Source organism: Tursiops truncatus, chromosome 9, assembly GCF_011762595.2.
Source record: "Tursiops truncatus isolate mTurTru1 chromosome 9, mTurTru1.mat.Y, whole genome shotgun sequence".
Taxonomy (NCBI): domain Eukaryota; kingdom Metazoa; phylum Chordata; class Mammalia; order Artiodactyla; family Delphinidae; genus Tursiops; species Tursiops truncatus.
The window spans coordinates 29,820,097-29,837,577 of NC_047042.1; the positions used below are offsets into that span (position 1 = coordinate 29,820,097).

The following is a 17,481-nucleotide window of genomic DNA, read 5'->3' on the forward strand; positions in this document are numbered from 1 at the left end:
TACTCTGTATAAAATTTTGTATGTTTCATGTACCAAGCTATACGCTCCAACTGGATAATTCAAGGGACTTACCTAGCAGAGTTGGACAACCTTGTACCTCAAACATTATTAGCTTAACCTCTGAAGAAAGAACTCACATGAGTTGAAATTCTCATTTCGAGGGCAACTACATTAACAGAGGCTTTACCTGTGGTAGTTTCATGATAAACTCATAGGCATTGGCTTCCTTGACAGCTTTCTTTATTTCATCCATTGTTACATTTCCACGGCCATAACGAATATTTTCAGCAATGGTGGTAGAAAACAGCACCGGCTCCTGACTCACCACTCCAATTATTTCCCTCAGATACCTTACGTTAAACATCCTAATATCCTGCCCATCGATGGTAATCTGAAAAAACAAAATACTTCCATTGAATATTTTAAACCTTCTGATGTATAAAGCATCAAGACTCTAATTTGTTACCCAAAAAGCCTTAGCTAATATTTAACTTATTTCAGTGGTTAGAAATGAGAATTGGAAATAAAGCAATGTGGAAGACTAAAAATAAAAAGTGTATTCTCTCTTTTGATATTTATTATCTTACACATACAGTTTTTTTATGGATGGATTATTCTCCATAAGTGATTATATATTCGGTTATACATTTTTGGCATAACTATTATTTTTGCTTACCATTACTAAATCTGAATAAAAATGTCCCTTTACCTACCTAGTCTACATATCATTTTGATGGCATTATGATGTTTTACTGTAAGTAATATACCATAATTTACTTCAGCATTTCCCACCTGCTGAATATCTGGCTTCCTTCAAGGAACACTGAAGGACAATCATTATAAAAGCACAGAAATACCAGGCCGAAGCATATGATTTATTTTTTCTTCTCCGATAACAATTGCTTAACTTATACAATGACTGGCATATGTTGGGCATTTATTATTTGCTGAATAAAGGTTGAATAAACAACCCTCTAAAAAGATTTTTAATAATTTACAATGTCAGCAGGAATATATAAATATATATCTGCTTCATTGTAATTTATTAGCTTTTATCATTTTAATGTCTTTTCTAATTAATAAGTGTGTGGTGGTAGCTTATATTTATTTTAATTCATATACAATTATAAGTGAGGTTGAACATTTCTTTAAACTTTTTACAAATCTACATTTATTCTCGAAAGATTTGCATGTTCATATCCTATGATAGATTCATATTAATTTCTAAAATAGTGATAATAATTTTCCCACATATATCATAAATTATTTGTTCCAATTTATTGCTTTCTTTTATTATAATTTTACTGATTTTTATGGGGAGAGATTTAAGTAAAAACTGAATCAGTCAACTGTACCACTGGGCATTTTTTCTATTATTTCAGCAGTAATAAAATTGCCAAATCACAATGTGAACAGTGAATATCTCTGAGTTATAGAATTTCTGAAGACTTTTTCCCCTGCTGACGTGTATTTTCTTTAAAAAATGTATTACTCCAATAATAATTTAAAAAATAAGATGTTTTCAAATGCTTATCCTCAATGGTTAGTATTTACTATGTTCTTTTTAAAAAATGAATAAAACTGTTTACACTTGAACCAACCTAGAGTTTGCTTTAGGAAATGAGGATGGACCTATGTTCCTCCTTGGTGTATCAGATTTTTCAAAGAAGGTTTGTTAATTTTATTAAAGTAAATAAATAAATAATTTGTGTATCCTAGAAAACTTTGTATTCATTCCTGCAATCTCTGTTGTATCTCAATGCCTTTTTAGGTTTTTTTTGTTTTTCTTTGTAACTTGTAAACTTCTGTTTTCATTATTGTTGAATTATAATACATTTCATTGTCAGGTAAACTCAACGTCCAAAAGTTGGTGCAGTTGAGGAAATTTGAATATATACTGTGGGCTCGTATTGTATTAACATTAAATTTACTGATTTTTTTTTTTTTTTTTTTTTTTTTTGCGGTATGCGGGCCTCTCACTGTTGTGGCCTTTCCCGTTGTGGAGGACAGGTTCCAGACGCACAGGCTCAGCGGCCATGGCTCACAGGGCTAGCCGCTCCACGGCATGTGGGATCTTCCCAGACCGGGGCACGAACCCACGTTCCCTCGTGTCCCCTGCATCGACAGGCGGACTCTCAACCACTGCGCCACCAGGGAAGCCCAAATTTACTGATTTTGATGATTGTTTTGTGATTATGTAAGAGAATGTCTTCTTCTCAGAAAATATATTCTGCTTTGCAGTACACCTGAAACTAACACAAACTGTAAATCAACTATACTCCAATAAATATAAATAAGTTAGAATTTATAACAAAATTTTTAAAGGCCAAAAAAATATCCCCTAGGCCATTACTGTTCTCCATGTCCCCAGAAGCTTCTTAGAGACTAACCCACTTTCCCCTTCAGATATTCCAACAATTAAGAAAACTCAACCGCCTTTGATGAATTTAATTACTGTCCTAAGATTTCTTGTGATCCTGAACACAAGGTTATTAATAATTGCTATATGGAATATTTTTGACCAAACTCAGTAAGTCCTCCCAGTGGTTTGGATGACTATTTTCCAGTGACCTAGTGGGTTATGAAAAGCTTAGTTGGAACAGAGGAGAGTGTTGTCTAGCTTCTTTGGCTTTTATCATCTTGAATACTTTTGTTAAAACAGCCCAAGGTTTTGAATGCATTATCCAGATGCATTGCAATTCTATAGTCTTTTTACCAAAATTGGATTCACATGCAAATTTGTTAACAACCAAAACAAAACAAAACAATTTCAAAGGCCTAATTGGTATCCAGCTTCCCACTTTGGAGAACATGGCTCTTCCCACTTACCATGCCCTCTGTGGGGTCATAGAGCCTCTGTATCAGCTGGACCACCGTGCTTTTCCCACAGCCGCTGTTCCCAACCAGGGCCACCATCTGACCGCTCTCTACCTTCAAGTTGAGGGCCTTTAAGATCTATGAGGGAAAAGAGAGAAAAAGAACACACTTCACAACAAAAGCCTAAAAGGGGAGTAATCTGATTCAATTTTAAATTTGGAAAAAAAGTACCAAATAAGGGAATATAATCTCAAAAGGAAAAAAGCACATACATATCAAAATAATAGAGACTATGGATTCTTTAAGATGATTAAACAATCAGTCTGAATTAGGAATTCCTATAAATATTACTTACAATACCTTGACATCAGGTCGAGCTGGATAACAGAAATGAACATCTTTGAACTCCAAATTCCCTTTGATGTTATCTGGTTTGTGTCCTCTCTCTGAAAAACTGTCAATTTTAGGATTCTAAATAAAACAAAATTCAATGACTGTTCCATCATAGGACAAACAATTGCATTTTTAAGGAATATGCTTCAGCAAATTCCAAAAATAGGACCCAGAATGGCAACTCAAGTTGAAGACGGTGTGTGTTTAAGGAAATATTCCTTCTCAGAAAATAGGCTTTTCTTGAAAAGTACATAAAGGATATATTCATTTCATTTTATATGATATTTCCCTTTAAGTTTCTGGCATATCCTCATAAATTTTCTAAATGGTCAAACATGCACATTCCTACAGCTGCAATAACAAAAACATACTACCATGGATATATCCAGGTATTTCAGCATTTAGTGACAATTAGCTTATTCCTAAACAACAAATGTAATGGACTGGGTTGAGAAGACTGAACAATTGGTTAGAGCCAAGTTATTTAGGAACGATGTAAATTTTGTATATGTGCAGAAGCTGAACAATTTTCTCATGACTTAGATTAATGAAGTAGGAATTGCTTGGATTAAACAAGCACATTTCAGTTACCTAGTTTGCATTTTCTCTGTGTAAATGCAGTGACGTACTTATGTCAAAATGATCTTCTTTATTTCACTGCAGTCAGTACAACTTATGCAATATAGTTGATTCAAAATTATATCATATGCGCAGTGATCTTTTTTTTTTTTTTTGACAGGGGGCAACCCACAGCAAAGCATACTATCAATTTTGGTCCCACCAGTAACTTTTCCATCCACTCATCCTGTATACAAATCATAATATTCTTAGTCTGGCTACAAAATGAAAAAGAAAAGGAGGAAAACTAGGAAGACAAACATCTTTGCTTTGAACTCTAATAATAACACACTAGTGCAGATGTACTTTCCCAAAATGAGATCAGTGCTATTTGATTATTTAAAGATAAACTTTCAGAAATATTAGTAAGAGGCATTTGATTTCATTCATTACTAAAGAGAGGTTGTTCACTTGGCAAAACTTTCATACGACATTTAACCGAAAGCCAGATTTAATTAGCCAGACCTCAAAGAATTTTTCGGCATTAAAATAATAAATGACTCACATTATCAATAATAGCAAAGATTGCATATGCTGCTCCTCTTGCATTGGCAAAAGCATCAATACAGGGAGCAGCCTGTCCAACGCTGAAGGCTCCGATCATGATTGAGAAAAAGACCTGAGCAAAAAGAACACAAGGAAAAGTTATAAGTCCTATTCTGGAGTCCACCATCATCTCAAATATGAGTTGTTTGGAATATACACTACCCAAAGGATCGCAATTAGGTTTATCCCTTTAAAATTTTTTTGGCAAAAGAGCCAAATTTAGAAGGTTACTATAGCATTTTATTGCATGAACAGGTTTCTTCAATCTCAAAAATATTTTTTTTGAAAAAAATATATATTTTTTGTCTAGCTAGCCAAACTATCTGTTGCTCTTCTCCTGGACTTAGACAAAGTCAGAAAGATTTTTCAAACCTACTTCCTTGATTCTGAAGCTATTGCCACCAGAGGAAAACATTTTCCATCAGTATTATTTTTCAGTCCTATATGATTTTCTCTAACTATTCATGGAATTACACAGAATGTTCAAGATAAAACAGATTTTGGCCGCATGAAATTTTCCTTAAAAAGTACTATGTTATGTATTAATACATATTTTGGTAAGACTTTTAATATAAAAAATAATAGTTCACACATTATAAAACACTAAATCACACCTGTGTGCAATGAGTAATATACAATTATTCTGTACTACAGCACACAAACTTAACACATCTGCCTTTATATTTTTTTCACTAGGAAAACAAATTGATATAGAAGAGTCAACACTATAGCTTCAGGAATCCAGATTATCAACAAACGTTAACTGAAGAAAACATAAATGAAGAGAAATTACTCCTTTATCTCTGGGCATGCTGAAACATCTACTTATAGTTTGTCTTTTCTCAGAAGACGGTAACAGTAACACTTCACATACCCAGAACTCAAATATCTCTCAAATATCTATGGACTACCTGCAATACAGAGAAAGACCAGTAAGAGAGCAAAGCCGTCTCTACCAAAAGCAATGCTATGAAGTCAATGCACTAGAGTTCTCAGTCTTTATGCAGAGGGCATCGCTGGGCTCCCTGCATCACGGGCGTCACTCTGTAGCCCTACTCGGGAGAAGTCACTGTCTACATACTAGAAATGGGGAGACCAGGCCAGAGAGGGCACACTCATCACAAAGGGTGAATGGCAGAGTCAGGATTCAATCTCCTTTCTTCATAAAATTTAGCAAATGAGGAAGTAAAGAGAGGTGGAGAACTTCCGAGCTGACAACCAGAGAGGAGACCAAAAGAAGAAAAATCAGACTCAGCAATGACGGAAGCTCATCTAGCCAATCAGCCCTCAAAACGTCAATGCAGTCTGAAGGTACTACCCTAGAGAACATTTTGAAATGATAAATTTTTATAATGTCCCTAAGCCATCATCAAGGGGTCCTCTGTTTAGAAAGATAGGGAAGTGCAGGTTTTAAAACATGGCTAGTTGAATGGTTACGTGTTGCCCTGACCGTCGCTGACATGGAAAGAAGGTCACAATACGTTGCTAGTTTATAAAACGTTTACAAAAAGGTATGCATAATACAATCCCAGTTTTGAAAGGAAACAAAATCCACATACAGAAAAGAATCCGGAAGATATACACCAAAGATATACACCAAGATATACACCAAGATATACACCATTAAGTATATATGGATTATTAGATCACAAGTAATTCTAAGTAATTTCTAATTTTTCAAATTCTTCTGATTCTTTGTATAACTAGTATATATTTTTATAATCAAAAAACGAAGATATTTTCATTTTGTAAAAGAAAAAGAAACTAAAATAACTTTTCATCTTGTATTTGGATAGCTGATGTTTTATATCACGTAAATTTAACATTCTCTCATAGTATGACCTACGTACAATAATGTTTACTTTCTTATATAATGAAACTCAAAGGCAGAATGAGGGTGGCGCCACTACATATTTGTTCATTCATAAATTCATTCCATTTTTCAAAATTTATATGCTCCATGTGTTTCTCGATTGGTCTATCTACATGTTATGCCCTGTGTATTCTACAAGGTCAGCTCTACCCACAGGACAGAGCACAGGTTTACAGAATGAAAAAAGCCTATAACCATGGCTCATCCTTCAAAAAGGAGGAGAATGAAAGAAAAGAAAAGGTAGGTGGATAAACGACATTTTCAGATTCTTCATAAATATTAGGAAAACAACTTACTGTCATTGCATTTCCAACAGTGTATTCTTTTGCTATAACTAGAGTGGATCCATACCAGAAGGCCAGCGCATATGATGCATATATTAACAGGAAGGCAATGCCCATGGAAATGTTCGCCGAAATAGCTTTTTTAATTCCAATCTTTTTGGCATTTTCTAGATGTTTCTGATACCTACAAGAAAATAAGGGGAAAACATAATAAGAAAACAATCCATAATCTGAGCCATATTCACCTCCTTGATAGTTGGAGGTTTAAGGCACAAAGCCATAAAAGAAAGCCCTGGTGAGACCCAGCTTCCTGGGAACTCAACCAATTCAGGATCGGCCAGGACTAGAACCCATCTGAGCCTTTTCTTTACTGGCCTGGACCCATCTCCCTTGGTCCCTACCAGTCCTACCAGTGTTCCCATAGCTGTTCCAGGATTGAACTCCCATCCCTGGGAGAACATCACCATCCCTTCATGGCCAGCATCACAAGTCAAGGCAAAGGTGGAAGAAGAGAAACCAAGCGAAGCCAACCAGGAATGACGCCAAAATGTAAATACTATTTGGGACTCTTCAAACAGATTCTTAACACAGGCAAATTTGTCTTCTCCAGAGAATAACCTCCTTCCACAGCCCCACTGGGTGAGGGACAGGAATTTTACACGTTTGCGTACTTATACTTGGGCTTTTGCTTTGGTTTGGTTTTTGTTTTGTTTTGGTTTTGATCAGGCTGACCTTCAACTGTCAAGCCTGGGTACAAGGTTATAAACTGGTCACCGCTTATGGGATACAGGCTCCTACTCAACTTTTCTAGATTTTAGTTTCATCACTTGTAAAATAGAGTTACTCTTTTTTTAATAGAAGTATAGTTGATTTACAATGTTGTGTCAGTTTCAGGTGTACAGCAAAGTGATTCAGTTATACATATGTATATATATTCTTTTTCAGATTCTTTACCTTATGGATTATTACAAGATATTGAGTATAGTTCCCTGTGTTATACAGTAGGTCCTTGTTGGTTATCTATTTTATATATAGTAGTATGTATATGTTATTCCTAAACTCCTAATTTATCCCTCCCTTCCCTTTCGCCTTTGTTAACCATAAGCTTGTTTTCTATATCTGTGAGTCTCTTTCTCTTTTGTAAATAAGTTCATGTGTATCATTTTTTTAAAATCCACATATTATCGCTATCATATGATGTTTGTCTTTCACTGTCTGGCTTACTTCACTTAGGATGATAAGCTCTAGGTCGTTCCATGTTGCTGCAAATGGTATTATAAAATGGAGTTACTAATGCCTACCTTGCAAGACAATTATGAGGTTGACAGATAATGATAGAACGTTGTTAGTACAGTGCTGGCGTATAGCTGGAAAAACCTGATAATTCCTATTCCTATTACTATTGTTTTAGAATTTAATGTCTTCCTAAATATCGCTCATTCTATTATTGTCATATTTTTGAATATTAATTAAAATTCATATTACTGCCTTCTAGGATTTGACATAAAGGTATAAATGTCTAGAATGGTTCTGTCAAATAACAATATTTTTTCCATCAATTTCAGTTAAGGCTTCCATGCTAGATGCAAAGAGTCTATACATTTTGATTTTGGCTCCTTAAAATCAGAAAAAAAAAATCCACTGATATACAGTGAGACTTTAGAGAAAATACCACATACATTAGAGCGTTTCTATTTCTAACAAAAGACAAACAACATCATATCTTTTTCAGTTTAACCAAATAAGATGTTGAGAATTTCTTCATTTTTTTAAAATGTACGTTGCCACCAAAAATTATGTCTTTCAATTACTTAAAGCACCCTACTCTGCAGTGCTGTTTCCTCAGTGTTGGATGATGCATACATTTAGCTGAGCTGCGTCCCTGGGGAGACAGCCAGCTCGCCATGCCCAGCACTGTGCTTAGTCCCAGGTGGCCCAGTTGCAAGGTGTGGGCACGTCAGCCCCAACGTGACACGGGCTCCAGGGACAGTGGTGGACATGCTGTAATTACCTTCGCTGAGGCGGCTCGCTTACTGCTGCTAATGGAGAGGCACTGATTACACTCATCCTGAGGTGTGTGGGCTACTGTGTACAGAAAGCAGCAGTGAGAGAGAAAAAGGAAGAGTTAGAGAACCAGGTATAGGCTGGCTTTGAAGAGGGCTTAAGGAACAGAAAAATAGAAAATGAAAAAGAGGGGAGTAGGGAACCTTTGCTTTTAAGGCTGGAGAATTGCCAGAGAATTTCTCTTTCAAAGAGTTGTGGGTGGGGCTTCCCTGGTGGCGCAGTGGTTGACAGTCTGCCTGCCGATGCAGGGGACACGGGTTCGTGCCCCGGTCCGGGACGATCCCACATGCCACGGAGCGGCTGGGCCCGTGAGCCATGGACGCTGAGCCTGCGCGTCCGGAGCCTGTGCTCCGCAACGGGAGAGGCCGCAACAGTGAGAGGCCCGCGTACCGCTAAAAAAAAAAGAGTTGTGGGTATCAGGAGTCCCATAGGATGGCAAAAGAAAATACTTCACATGGAGTCATACTTCAGCGATATTAGGGAATGTTATTATTTAAAGAAAACTGGTTGGGGCATTTAAGTAGAGCTGAGTAGCCTTTATAGGGGGCTTTGTTCTGGCCTATAGGTTTTCGCCTATCAAGTTCCTCTAGAGCAGGGGTACTCCACCTGGAATCCCCGGTTAAGGAACTTGAATGGGAAAAAATTTACATATTTAATTTCACTAACCTATAACCGGAATTTAGCATTTCCTTCAATTCTCAAGGCAGGCAACAAACTGCTGTATGGTTAGCAGTAACTGTGCCTGTGTTGCCAAAAGAAATCCTAGATCATTTTCATACCACTCTTCTAATTATTACAGATATCTTAAAGTATCTTTTACCTGCAACCCGCTTTGAATTACAGTAAATATTTGACCCGTATTTAGTTCTTAGTATTTAATAGGTTAAGAATAGAGATATGTAATTACCACATGACACTTTTAAAATGTTTTGATAACTGTACTTCACTATAATTGGTTTCCTTTGTAATCCTACATATTTTGTGTTATGCATTTAAAATCATTATTTTAAGAAGGGAATCCATAGGTTTCATCAGACTGCCAAAGAAGTCCATGGAACATAAAAAGGTCAGAACCCTGCTGTAAAGTCTGACGTTAAACTCTAGCCATCAGTAAAGGGTGCCTATATTTTGTGGGCGAGGGGTTAATATTAGGTAAAGGAAAGCAGTAGACACATATCACAAAAGAATAAGTGACAAAATGTAAAAGTGGGTTCTTTGAACTAGTGGACAAAAAACCTGACCTTTTCAGCTCTCTGTTCTGGCCCCCAAAAGCTATCACAGTCTTGATGGCCCCTAGAGCCTCTTCTGCCACAGCGCCTGCTTTTGCATATGCAGCTAGTTCTTTGTCACTAAATGCTGAGAGAATCTGGAAAAGAGAGAAACATTCATGCCTTTTGTATGGGGAAAAATGTTAAAAGACAGTCTGATCAACTCTTTCACTTACTTTTTCTTCCCAAACCCTGTCCTTTATCAAACATTGTAGATATGAAGCAAACCACACTCACTGTACCCGATCCAACGGCTGCTTCCACTCCCTACAAGGGGCGGATTTGATCCGCCCTGGTGACATGCTCCCCAAGAGGAGTCCTAAGCAGCTTTCGGCAGGAAAGCGCCCTTTGCAGGAAAGAGCTCTCTGCAGGAGGCCCCTTGGTCTTGTCGCTAACCTTAAACCAGGCGGCCGCGTGCTCTACTCACCTCTGGCCCTAGCACACCTTTCAGATCTTTTGATCACGCAATGCTTTGTGTAACTTGTTGGTTCTTTCCAGAGATCAAAGATGTAGAAATGCAGAATAAGTAATTAACAGATGACCAGATCTTTTCCCTAGCTTCCCCTTCAATAATCTTGTGAACAAAACTGTGTGAACAAGATAGCATCTAAAGAAAGGTCACAAGAGGTCAACAAGCCCGCACACAAGCCTGCACGCAATGGAGGAGGGTGATGATTCTGACCCCCTATCTCAACAATTAACTGAGGTTACTTCCCCTTTTCCATTGAAAAGCTTTCATGACTGAACAGAATCTTCAGAGATGGTTTTTTGGGGACACCAAGTCCACCATCTCCCCAGACTGCCAGCATTCCGATTAAAAGTAACTTTCCTTTCTACCAACTTTTGCAAGTATTGATTGTTTTTAAGCAGCGAGCAGCCGGACTTGATTCGGTAACAGAGTCAGCAAAAGGAAATCCACACATAGTTCTCTAGATAGTGTTTTTTGGGAGTAGTGTGGAGTTCTGTATCTACTACCGTTTGTTCTCTGTTAATTGCAAAATAAACTAAAATAAAACCTTACTACTTGGAAAGGATTCACCATCCTTTTTTTTTTATTGTGTCACGATTTTTAATCACTTTGAAAACCATACTTCCAGGCCTACTCACGGGTATTCTACTGAATAAGATGGCTAAACAAGATGTTGCAGGAGAACAGTAAAGGAAGAATCGAAACAAAAGAGATGCCAGAGTCTACTAAGTAAATCATCAACCCCAGAATGAGCAAAAATTGCCAGTAAAGTTTCTCAACTCTGGAGTGTTGGTTGAAATAGAACAGGTTTTGTGGATTTTACTGCAAGGCAAAATTGTCAGAGTGCCATTTAACTGTCACAGGTAACAATTCAAAGTAAATAGGACAAATCTAAACTTATTTAAATGTTTTATATTCATGCAATAGTTTGAAGGAACGTCATATTTTTAAATTATGTTTCCTGAAATAAGGACATGACCATTTATGTAATTTAAATTAGTACGCCAGAAGATTTACCTAAAGTAGTAACAGTTCCAGAAACAAAATGTAACTGAGGTAATAACTGTGACATTTTGCGTCACATTAAAAACAATCTTCCTTATTAGAGCACCAGATTAACAACGTGGTCCTGGATGTGGTTTCAAATGACATTTAACATGGATCTGCACAAGTACCAGAATCCTGCATATTGAAAATAACTCTGTCTGCGTGGGTTAACACACACGGAAATGCCCACGTTTCACATACCTTTGCCCAAACAGCTGTAGAGAGTCCCAGGATAGGGCTGATGGCCATTATCACAAGAGTGAGCTTCCATCCTCTGAGAAACCCCACTATGAATCCTGCAAAAAACGTGGCTATTGCTTGAAAGAACATTCCAACCTTGTCACCAATTCCTTCACTGATTTTGGAGATGTCACTAAAAAAGATCACACCTAAGTGGTTACAGGCAGGAGGTCTTCAGTCAGAAAGGTGAAGCAGACATCTAACAAACACAGAGACAGGCAACACTGGTTCAGACTCCTGCAAGCCTCTTTCACAGTCTTAGCCTCTTGAATGACATTTTTCCCCACCTAAATACTGTACAAAGGAAGAAATTCAGGATTAGTTCACGCTTCTAAGAAGTTAATAGCATTAAAAGTTGATGCTATTCAATTAGTTAATCCTGTTAGAGAAACATTAGCATTTTGAACCTATGAGTCAATTTGTTTAAAGGCAGGAGCTAGGGGGCTTCCCTGGTGGCGCAGTGGTTGGGGGTCCACCTGCCGATGCGGGGGACGTGGGTTCGTGCCCCGGTCCGGCGGGATCTCGCATGCTGCGGAGCGGTTGGGCCCGTGGGCCATGCCCGCTGGGCCTGCGTGTTCGTAGCCTGTGCTCCGCGGCGGGAGGGGCCACGGCAGTGGGAGACCCGCGTGCCGCAAAAAAAAAAAAAAAAAAGTAAAAGCAGGAGCTAGGAAGGGCACTGCAACAGGAATAGGGAAGGGCTCCTTGCTTCTACCCTTGATGATATTTTCAACGCACTCTATTCTCAATACAGCAGCCAGTGTGATCCTTTGAAAATGGAAATCTGAACATGCTACTCCTCAGATCAAAAATGCCCAGTGGCAAAGCTGAGGCCAGCCAGGCCCTACATGCTCTGATCCTCCCTTCTCTTGGACCTCATATGCTCACTACCCTCTTGCCAGGACCTCCAGTCAGGAAAAGCTTATCATCTATGTCCCCCTGCTGGAAAGTAAGCAACAAGAGGAAGGAGATCTTTGTCTCATTCATTGGTATATCACAAACATCTAGAACACTGTTTGGCACGTAATAGACCCTCAAGAGCTTCCCTGGTGGCGCAGTGGTTGAGAGTCCGCCTGCCGATGCAGGGGACACGGGTTCGTGCCCTGGTCCAGGAAGATCCCACATGCCGCGGAGCGGCTGGGCCCGAGGGCCATGGCCGCTGAGCCTGCGCATCCGGAGCCTGTGCTCCGCAATGGGAGAGGCCACAACAGTAAGAGGCCCGCGTACCGCAAAAAAAAGAAAAAAAAAAAATAGGCCCTCAAATATTTGTTGAATAAGTGAAGAGTCAATAAGTACTAAGATAAGTCTCTTTGTGAATTCATTCAATCATTGATTCACTCATTCATCCATCTTGAGGGTCATCTTAATATCTGTCAGGCCTGTGATAAATATGTTTGTCTCCATGAGAGATAAACAAGTAAAGGATGTAAGCTCATTCCTCAAATACGCCTACTACATAACTAAGGCAAAAAAATCTAACCGATAAGGAAAATACACTGCGGCATAGGCTGTAATTTCTAAAGACGGCTATCAGATGATCTATTCCCAATACACACCAAATGCTTAATCTAGGAAAAAAAATTTTTTCATTTAAAATCTTCCTTGGACATATTTTCACATACTTAGCAGTTAATTTCTTTATGAAAGTGTGGTGTTAACAGTATACTTACTCTGTTAGCCGAGTATTGAGTTCACTGGTGTCATTGATGTCAAACCAGCCTATTTCCTGTCGTAGAATAGCATGAAAAAACTCTTGCCTAATTTTCTTAATCTGTCGGCCAGCTGCCAAAGTCCAAAATGAAACTTGTATATAGGCAGCAACAAGAACTCCAGCACCTAATCCTGAATAATAATATGCATATCTGGAAAATAATTCAAAAGTTTCTTTTAAATATAGTCTTTATCTCTTTGGGGAGAAATATTCAGAAATGGGAATTAGTCAATTTACAGACAGATCACAAAGACCGTGTAGGACATTGTAACAAACACACATTAATTTTTTTCTCTTTTCTTAAATTATAAGAGGATAATGGCAAATCTATCCACTTGCATGATCAGCCAAAGGTAAAATAAAGTTTTGTGGTTAACTGCAAAAATATAATGGTGCTCATGAACCATTTTTAAACTGATATTGACAGTTTGTAAACACAATTTGCCTCTTTCATAATTCATATTCTAGACTTGCATATCTTACTGTACTTAAAAAGTGCACCACATTGCAAATACAGGACTAAACAGACCGAGCATGCAAAATGGTTCTTAGTATAAGTTTTCCCGTATTGTTTACACAAAGAACAAAAAACCCTCTTCCTAATTGGCAGAAGTTGAAAGGTGTTTTAAAAATAGAACGCTAGGGGCTTCCCCGGTGGTGCAGTGGTTGAGAATCTGCCTGCTAATGCAGGGGACACGGGTTCGAGCCCTGGTCTGGGAGGACCCCACATGCCGCGGAGCGACTGGGCCCGTGAGCCACAACTACTGAGCCTGTGCCCCGCAACAAGAGAGGCCGCAATAGTGAGAGGCCCGCGCACCGCGATGAAGAGTGGCCCCCACTTGCCACAACTAGAGAAAGCCCTCGCACAGAAACGAAGACCCAACACAGCCAAAATTAATTAATTAATTAATAAACTCCTACCCCCAACATCTTAAAAAATAAAAAAATAAAATAAAAATAGAACGCTAAAATGTCATGAATTCAAACCAATTCGGAGTGAAGTCTTCACTAAATTAGAGGAAAGTTAGTATCTTTATTTTTTTTTAATTTAATTAATTTATTTTTAGTTTTTTGGGCATGCCCCGCAGCATGTGGCATCTTAGTTCCTCTACCAGGGATGGAAATTGTGCCTCCTGCGTTGGAAGCGTGGAGTCTTAACCACAGGACCATGAGGGAAGTCCCAAAAGTTACTATCTTTAAAAGTAATAAATTCAATTTCAATACTCTCAAATATATTTTCTACATCATTTTACAAACTGTTTCCAGATAGAAGCCTTTCAGGCCTGCTATGGCAAACAGACAGTACTCATTTACGTCAGCAGCATTAGTTGATAAGTAAACATACAAACGATATGTGACAGGCTCTTGGGATTTCTACGAAGAAGGCTGAATGAGCGGAAAAATGCCATAAATGACATTACTGGATCAACGGACAAAACTGGAATACAGATGATAGACTGGATCAAAGCATTGTATCAATATTAAATGTACTGAGGTTGATAGCTGTACTGTGGTTGTAAAGAGAATGTCCTGTTCTTAGGAACCATGCTGAAGAATTTATGAGTAAAGGGTCATACTCTGTGCAGTTTATTTAAATGGCAGGGGAGGGGGAATAAATGAAAACAATAGGTTAAAGTGTCTAACAAAAGGTAAAGCGTATACAGGGACTCTTTGTACATTCTTAAAACTATTCGTAAGTTTGAAATTATTTTCAAATAAAATGTTTTTAAAAGTACACCATAAAGAAGTACATATGTATATATGCATATATTAGCCAATTACCTAGTCATTTCTTCTTCCAGAATTCTGGCTGGATTTAGCATTAACAAGGAAAAATTCACTAAATAAAAACAAAACAAAACAAAAATAAGACATTTTTGAAAGGCACTGCCAGGTTTTAAAAATCTTTTTTCTCTTTCCTTTTCACTCTCAAGTCACTCTTTTCATTTGACTCATGTAAAGGTCCCAAGGGTTTAGGTGCATTTAGGGTCCAGTTGGGGGAAGTTAAGCCCTCCCAGGTTCAGCCCCCTTCCTAGAGGTCTTGGGCCTTGAAGCAAAGCAGCTTCCTAAGGCAGCAGAGAGGAGCTGACGAAGGGCATACAGAAGGCAGGGGGGAAAAAAGAAATGGTCCACATAGAAAACACAAGATTTAAGGCGCACTTTTTTTCTTAGTGGCGCAAAGCACTTTCCACATACTTGCTTCTTTTGATTTTACTTTACTATATGTGTGTGTTTTCCCTTACATGCTTCCTCACGACGTAAATAATAGAAAGGCTGAATTACATGCATTGCAAAGGAAGAAAAGTTAAAGAAAAGAAAAGATAGCTGAGTTGCTCAAAGACAAGTCAGTAGATCACTGGTACTCGGTCACCATCCTGCATTCCCTGTCCTGGTATTTTTAAAGCAGTATTAACTGGAAGGAAATTGTCTTTTAATTTGAACTAATGTGATAAAAATGTCAATGTGCCTTTTCTGGTTTACATGTTTTAGTAATAGCTAGGATTTATTGAGCATTTATTACATGCCAGGCATTGTTCTCAACACTTTACATGCATTACTTCGTTTCAGTTTCACAGCAACTCTATGAGGTAGGACTATTTCATAAATTCCCATTTTACAGATGAAGAAATTGAAGCACAGGGAGATAAAGTAACTTACCCAAAGTCACACAGCTAGCAAGTAGGCTGAGAGTCCTAACACTATACCATACAGCTCCTGACACTATACTACAGTGATTGATTCATGTGGTAATGACTCATTTTCACTTTTTCAAAAACACAAAGTGAAAAAATAAAAAGGAAGCAGCCCATATCTACTGCATTCACATAATCATAGGATAAAATGTCACCACAGCATTGATGAGAAAGCACACCAGGGTAGGCATTTCCCATTTACCATGATGCTAGCAGAGAAACTAGTCTTTGTACTAGCCTCAGATCATGTTTTCTGGGTGCTGTGTTACCATTCTTACCTTCCTCCAAAGGAAAATAAGGTAGAAATTTATTTTAAACTACTGTCAGGATCAATTACCAGGCATGTGGCCCTGATGGTGGCATAATTTTCCCCTTAGGATTGTTCTTTCTACGGATGTTCATAGTGAAGTGTTTCTGCTTCTTAATCTAGCTCTTTATCAGTTACTAGATCCTTGAGGAATCAGACCGTATTTTACTTCTGTTCTTATCTGTTACATTTTGCAAGCTCATTTCCTTCCTGAGTTCATAAATCTGACACCTTTGATATGCTACATTGGAACCGTGTTTCGAATTAGAGGCAGACAAGCTATCCTAAAGCTGTGGTATTTGTAGAAACCATTGTTCAAAACCACAGGCAACCTGCAGATATATGGGTACCTGGCTATTTTTTCCCCCTGAATGTAGAAATCAGGTGAAATCCTAGAATGAGTTTTACTCTCCTCCAACACCAATATTACAACTCAGATCGACCCTCCCTCCTAGGAAATAAGAATCTACAAACAGTCCAAGTTTGACCTGCTCCTTTCTCAGAGTCCCAGGCCAAGAATGGCAATCTAATTCTGGGTTAGTAACCGTAGGAGCCCCAAAGCCCTCAGGAAACCAAGAGTTTCTGCTGCCTGACCACAAAGGTGAGGCAAATGTGTGTTGATGTCTCGTTCCTGGAAGAGCCATGGAACGAAATCTGGAATTCTAGACTTGGAAATCTCATGGAATTAGTTCTGGAAAAGGCCTCGACCTGGTCTTCTCAGATGCTACCTATTAAGCTTCAGTCTCCTAAACAGTCTTTAAGTAGTTCTGTGGTTGAATGCTTCACAACGCTGTCTGCCTGTTAGAATCCCGTGGGGAGCGTGAAAAAATATAGATGCCCAGGCTCCATCCAAGACCAGCTGAATCAGAACCTCTGGCTGAGTCTAGATCATAATTCTAAAAAGTGTCCCCAACTGATTCTAATGTTCCAGGATGGAGAACTCCTACTCTAGTCTGCCTGAATGCCTCCCATAATGAGGAAATGGGGAATTCTAGAAGCCGCCTATTCATTTTAGAGAGCTCCCATATAATTCATCCATTTCATAGATGGGGAAACAGAATCTTAGAGTGGTTGTTTCATATCCAAGTTCTTACAGCTAGTTTCCCCCCAATATTTATGTTCCAGACACTTGACATAAACTGTCTCATTTAATT

At 38.3% G+C, this 17,481-nt stretch overlaps 1 protein-coding gene across 7 annotated transcripts in view; it reads right to left on the reverse strand.

The window, feature by feature from the left end:
- The window catches only part of ABCB4 (ATP binding cassette subfamily B member 4), a 75,161-nt gene that overhangs the window by 44,835 nt on the left and 12,845 nt on the right, over positions 1 to 17,481 (reverse strand). For 5 of the 7 annotated variants that reach the window (XM_073809614.1, XM_073809615.1, XM_073809612.1 and 2 more), the window contains exons 5-13: positions 15,110 to 15,167; positions 13,287 to 13,478; positions 11,581 to 11,752; positions 9,837 to 9,961; positions 6,544 to 6,715; positions 4,334 to 4,447; positions 3,178 to 3,288; positions 2,830 to 2,955; positions 188 to 391 (exon numbers count right to left, since the gene is read on the reverse strand). In XM_073809614.1, the coding sequence (XP_073665715.1) occupies positions 188 to 391; positions 2,830 to 2,955; positions 3,178 to 3,288; positions 4,334 to 4,447; positions 6,544 to 6,715; positions 9,837 to 9,961; positions 11,581 to 11,752; positions 13,287 to 13,478; positions 15,110 to 15,167 (1,274 nt within the window). The remainder of the gene's footprint in view (positions 1 to 187; positions 392 to 2,829; positions 2,956 to 3,177; positions 3,289 to 4,333; positions 4,448 to 6,543; positions 6,716 to 9,836; positions 9,962 to 11,580; positions 11,753 to 13,286; positions 13,479 to 15,109; positions 15,168 to 17,481) is intronic. The other 2 variants (XM_019928949.3, XM_019928941.3) reach the window with 2 other exon arrangements.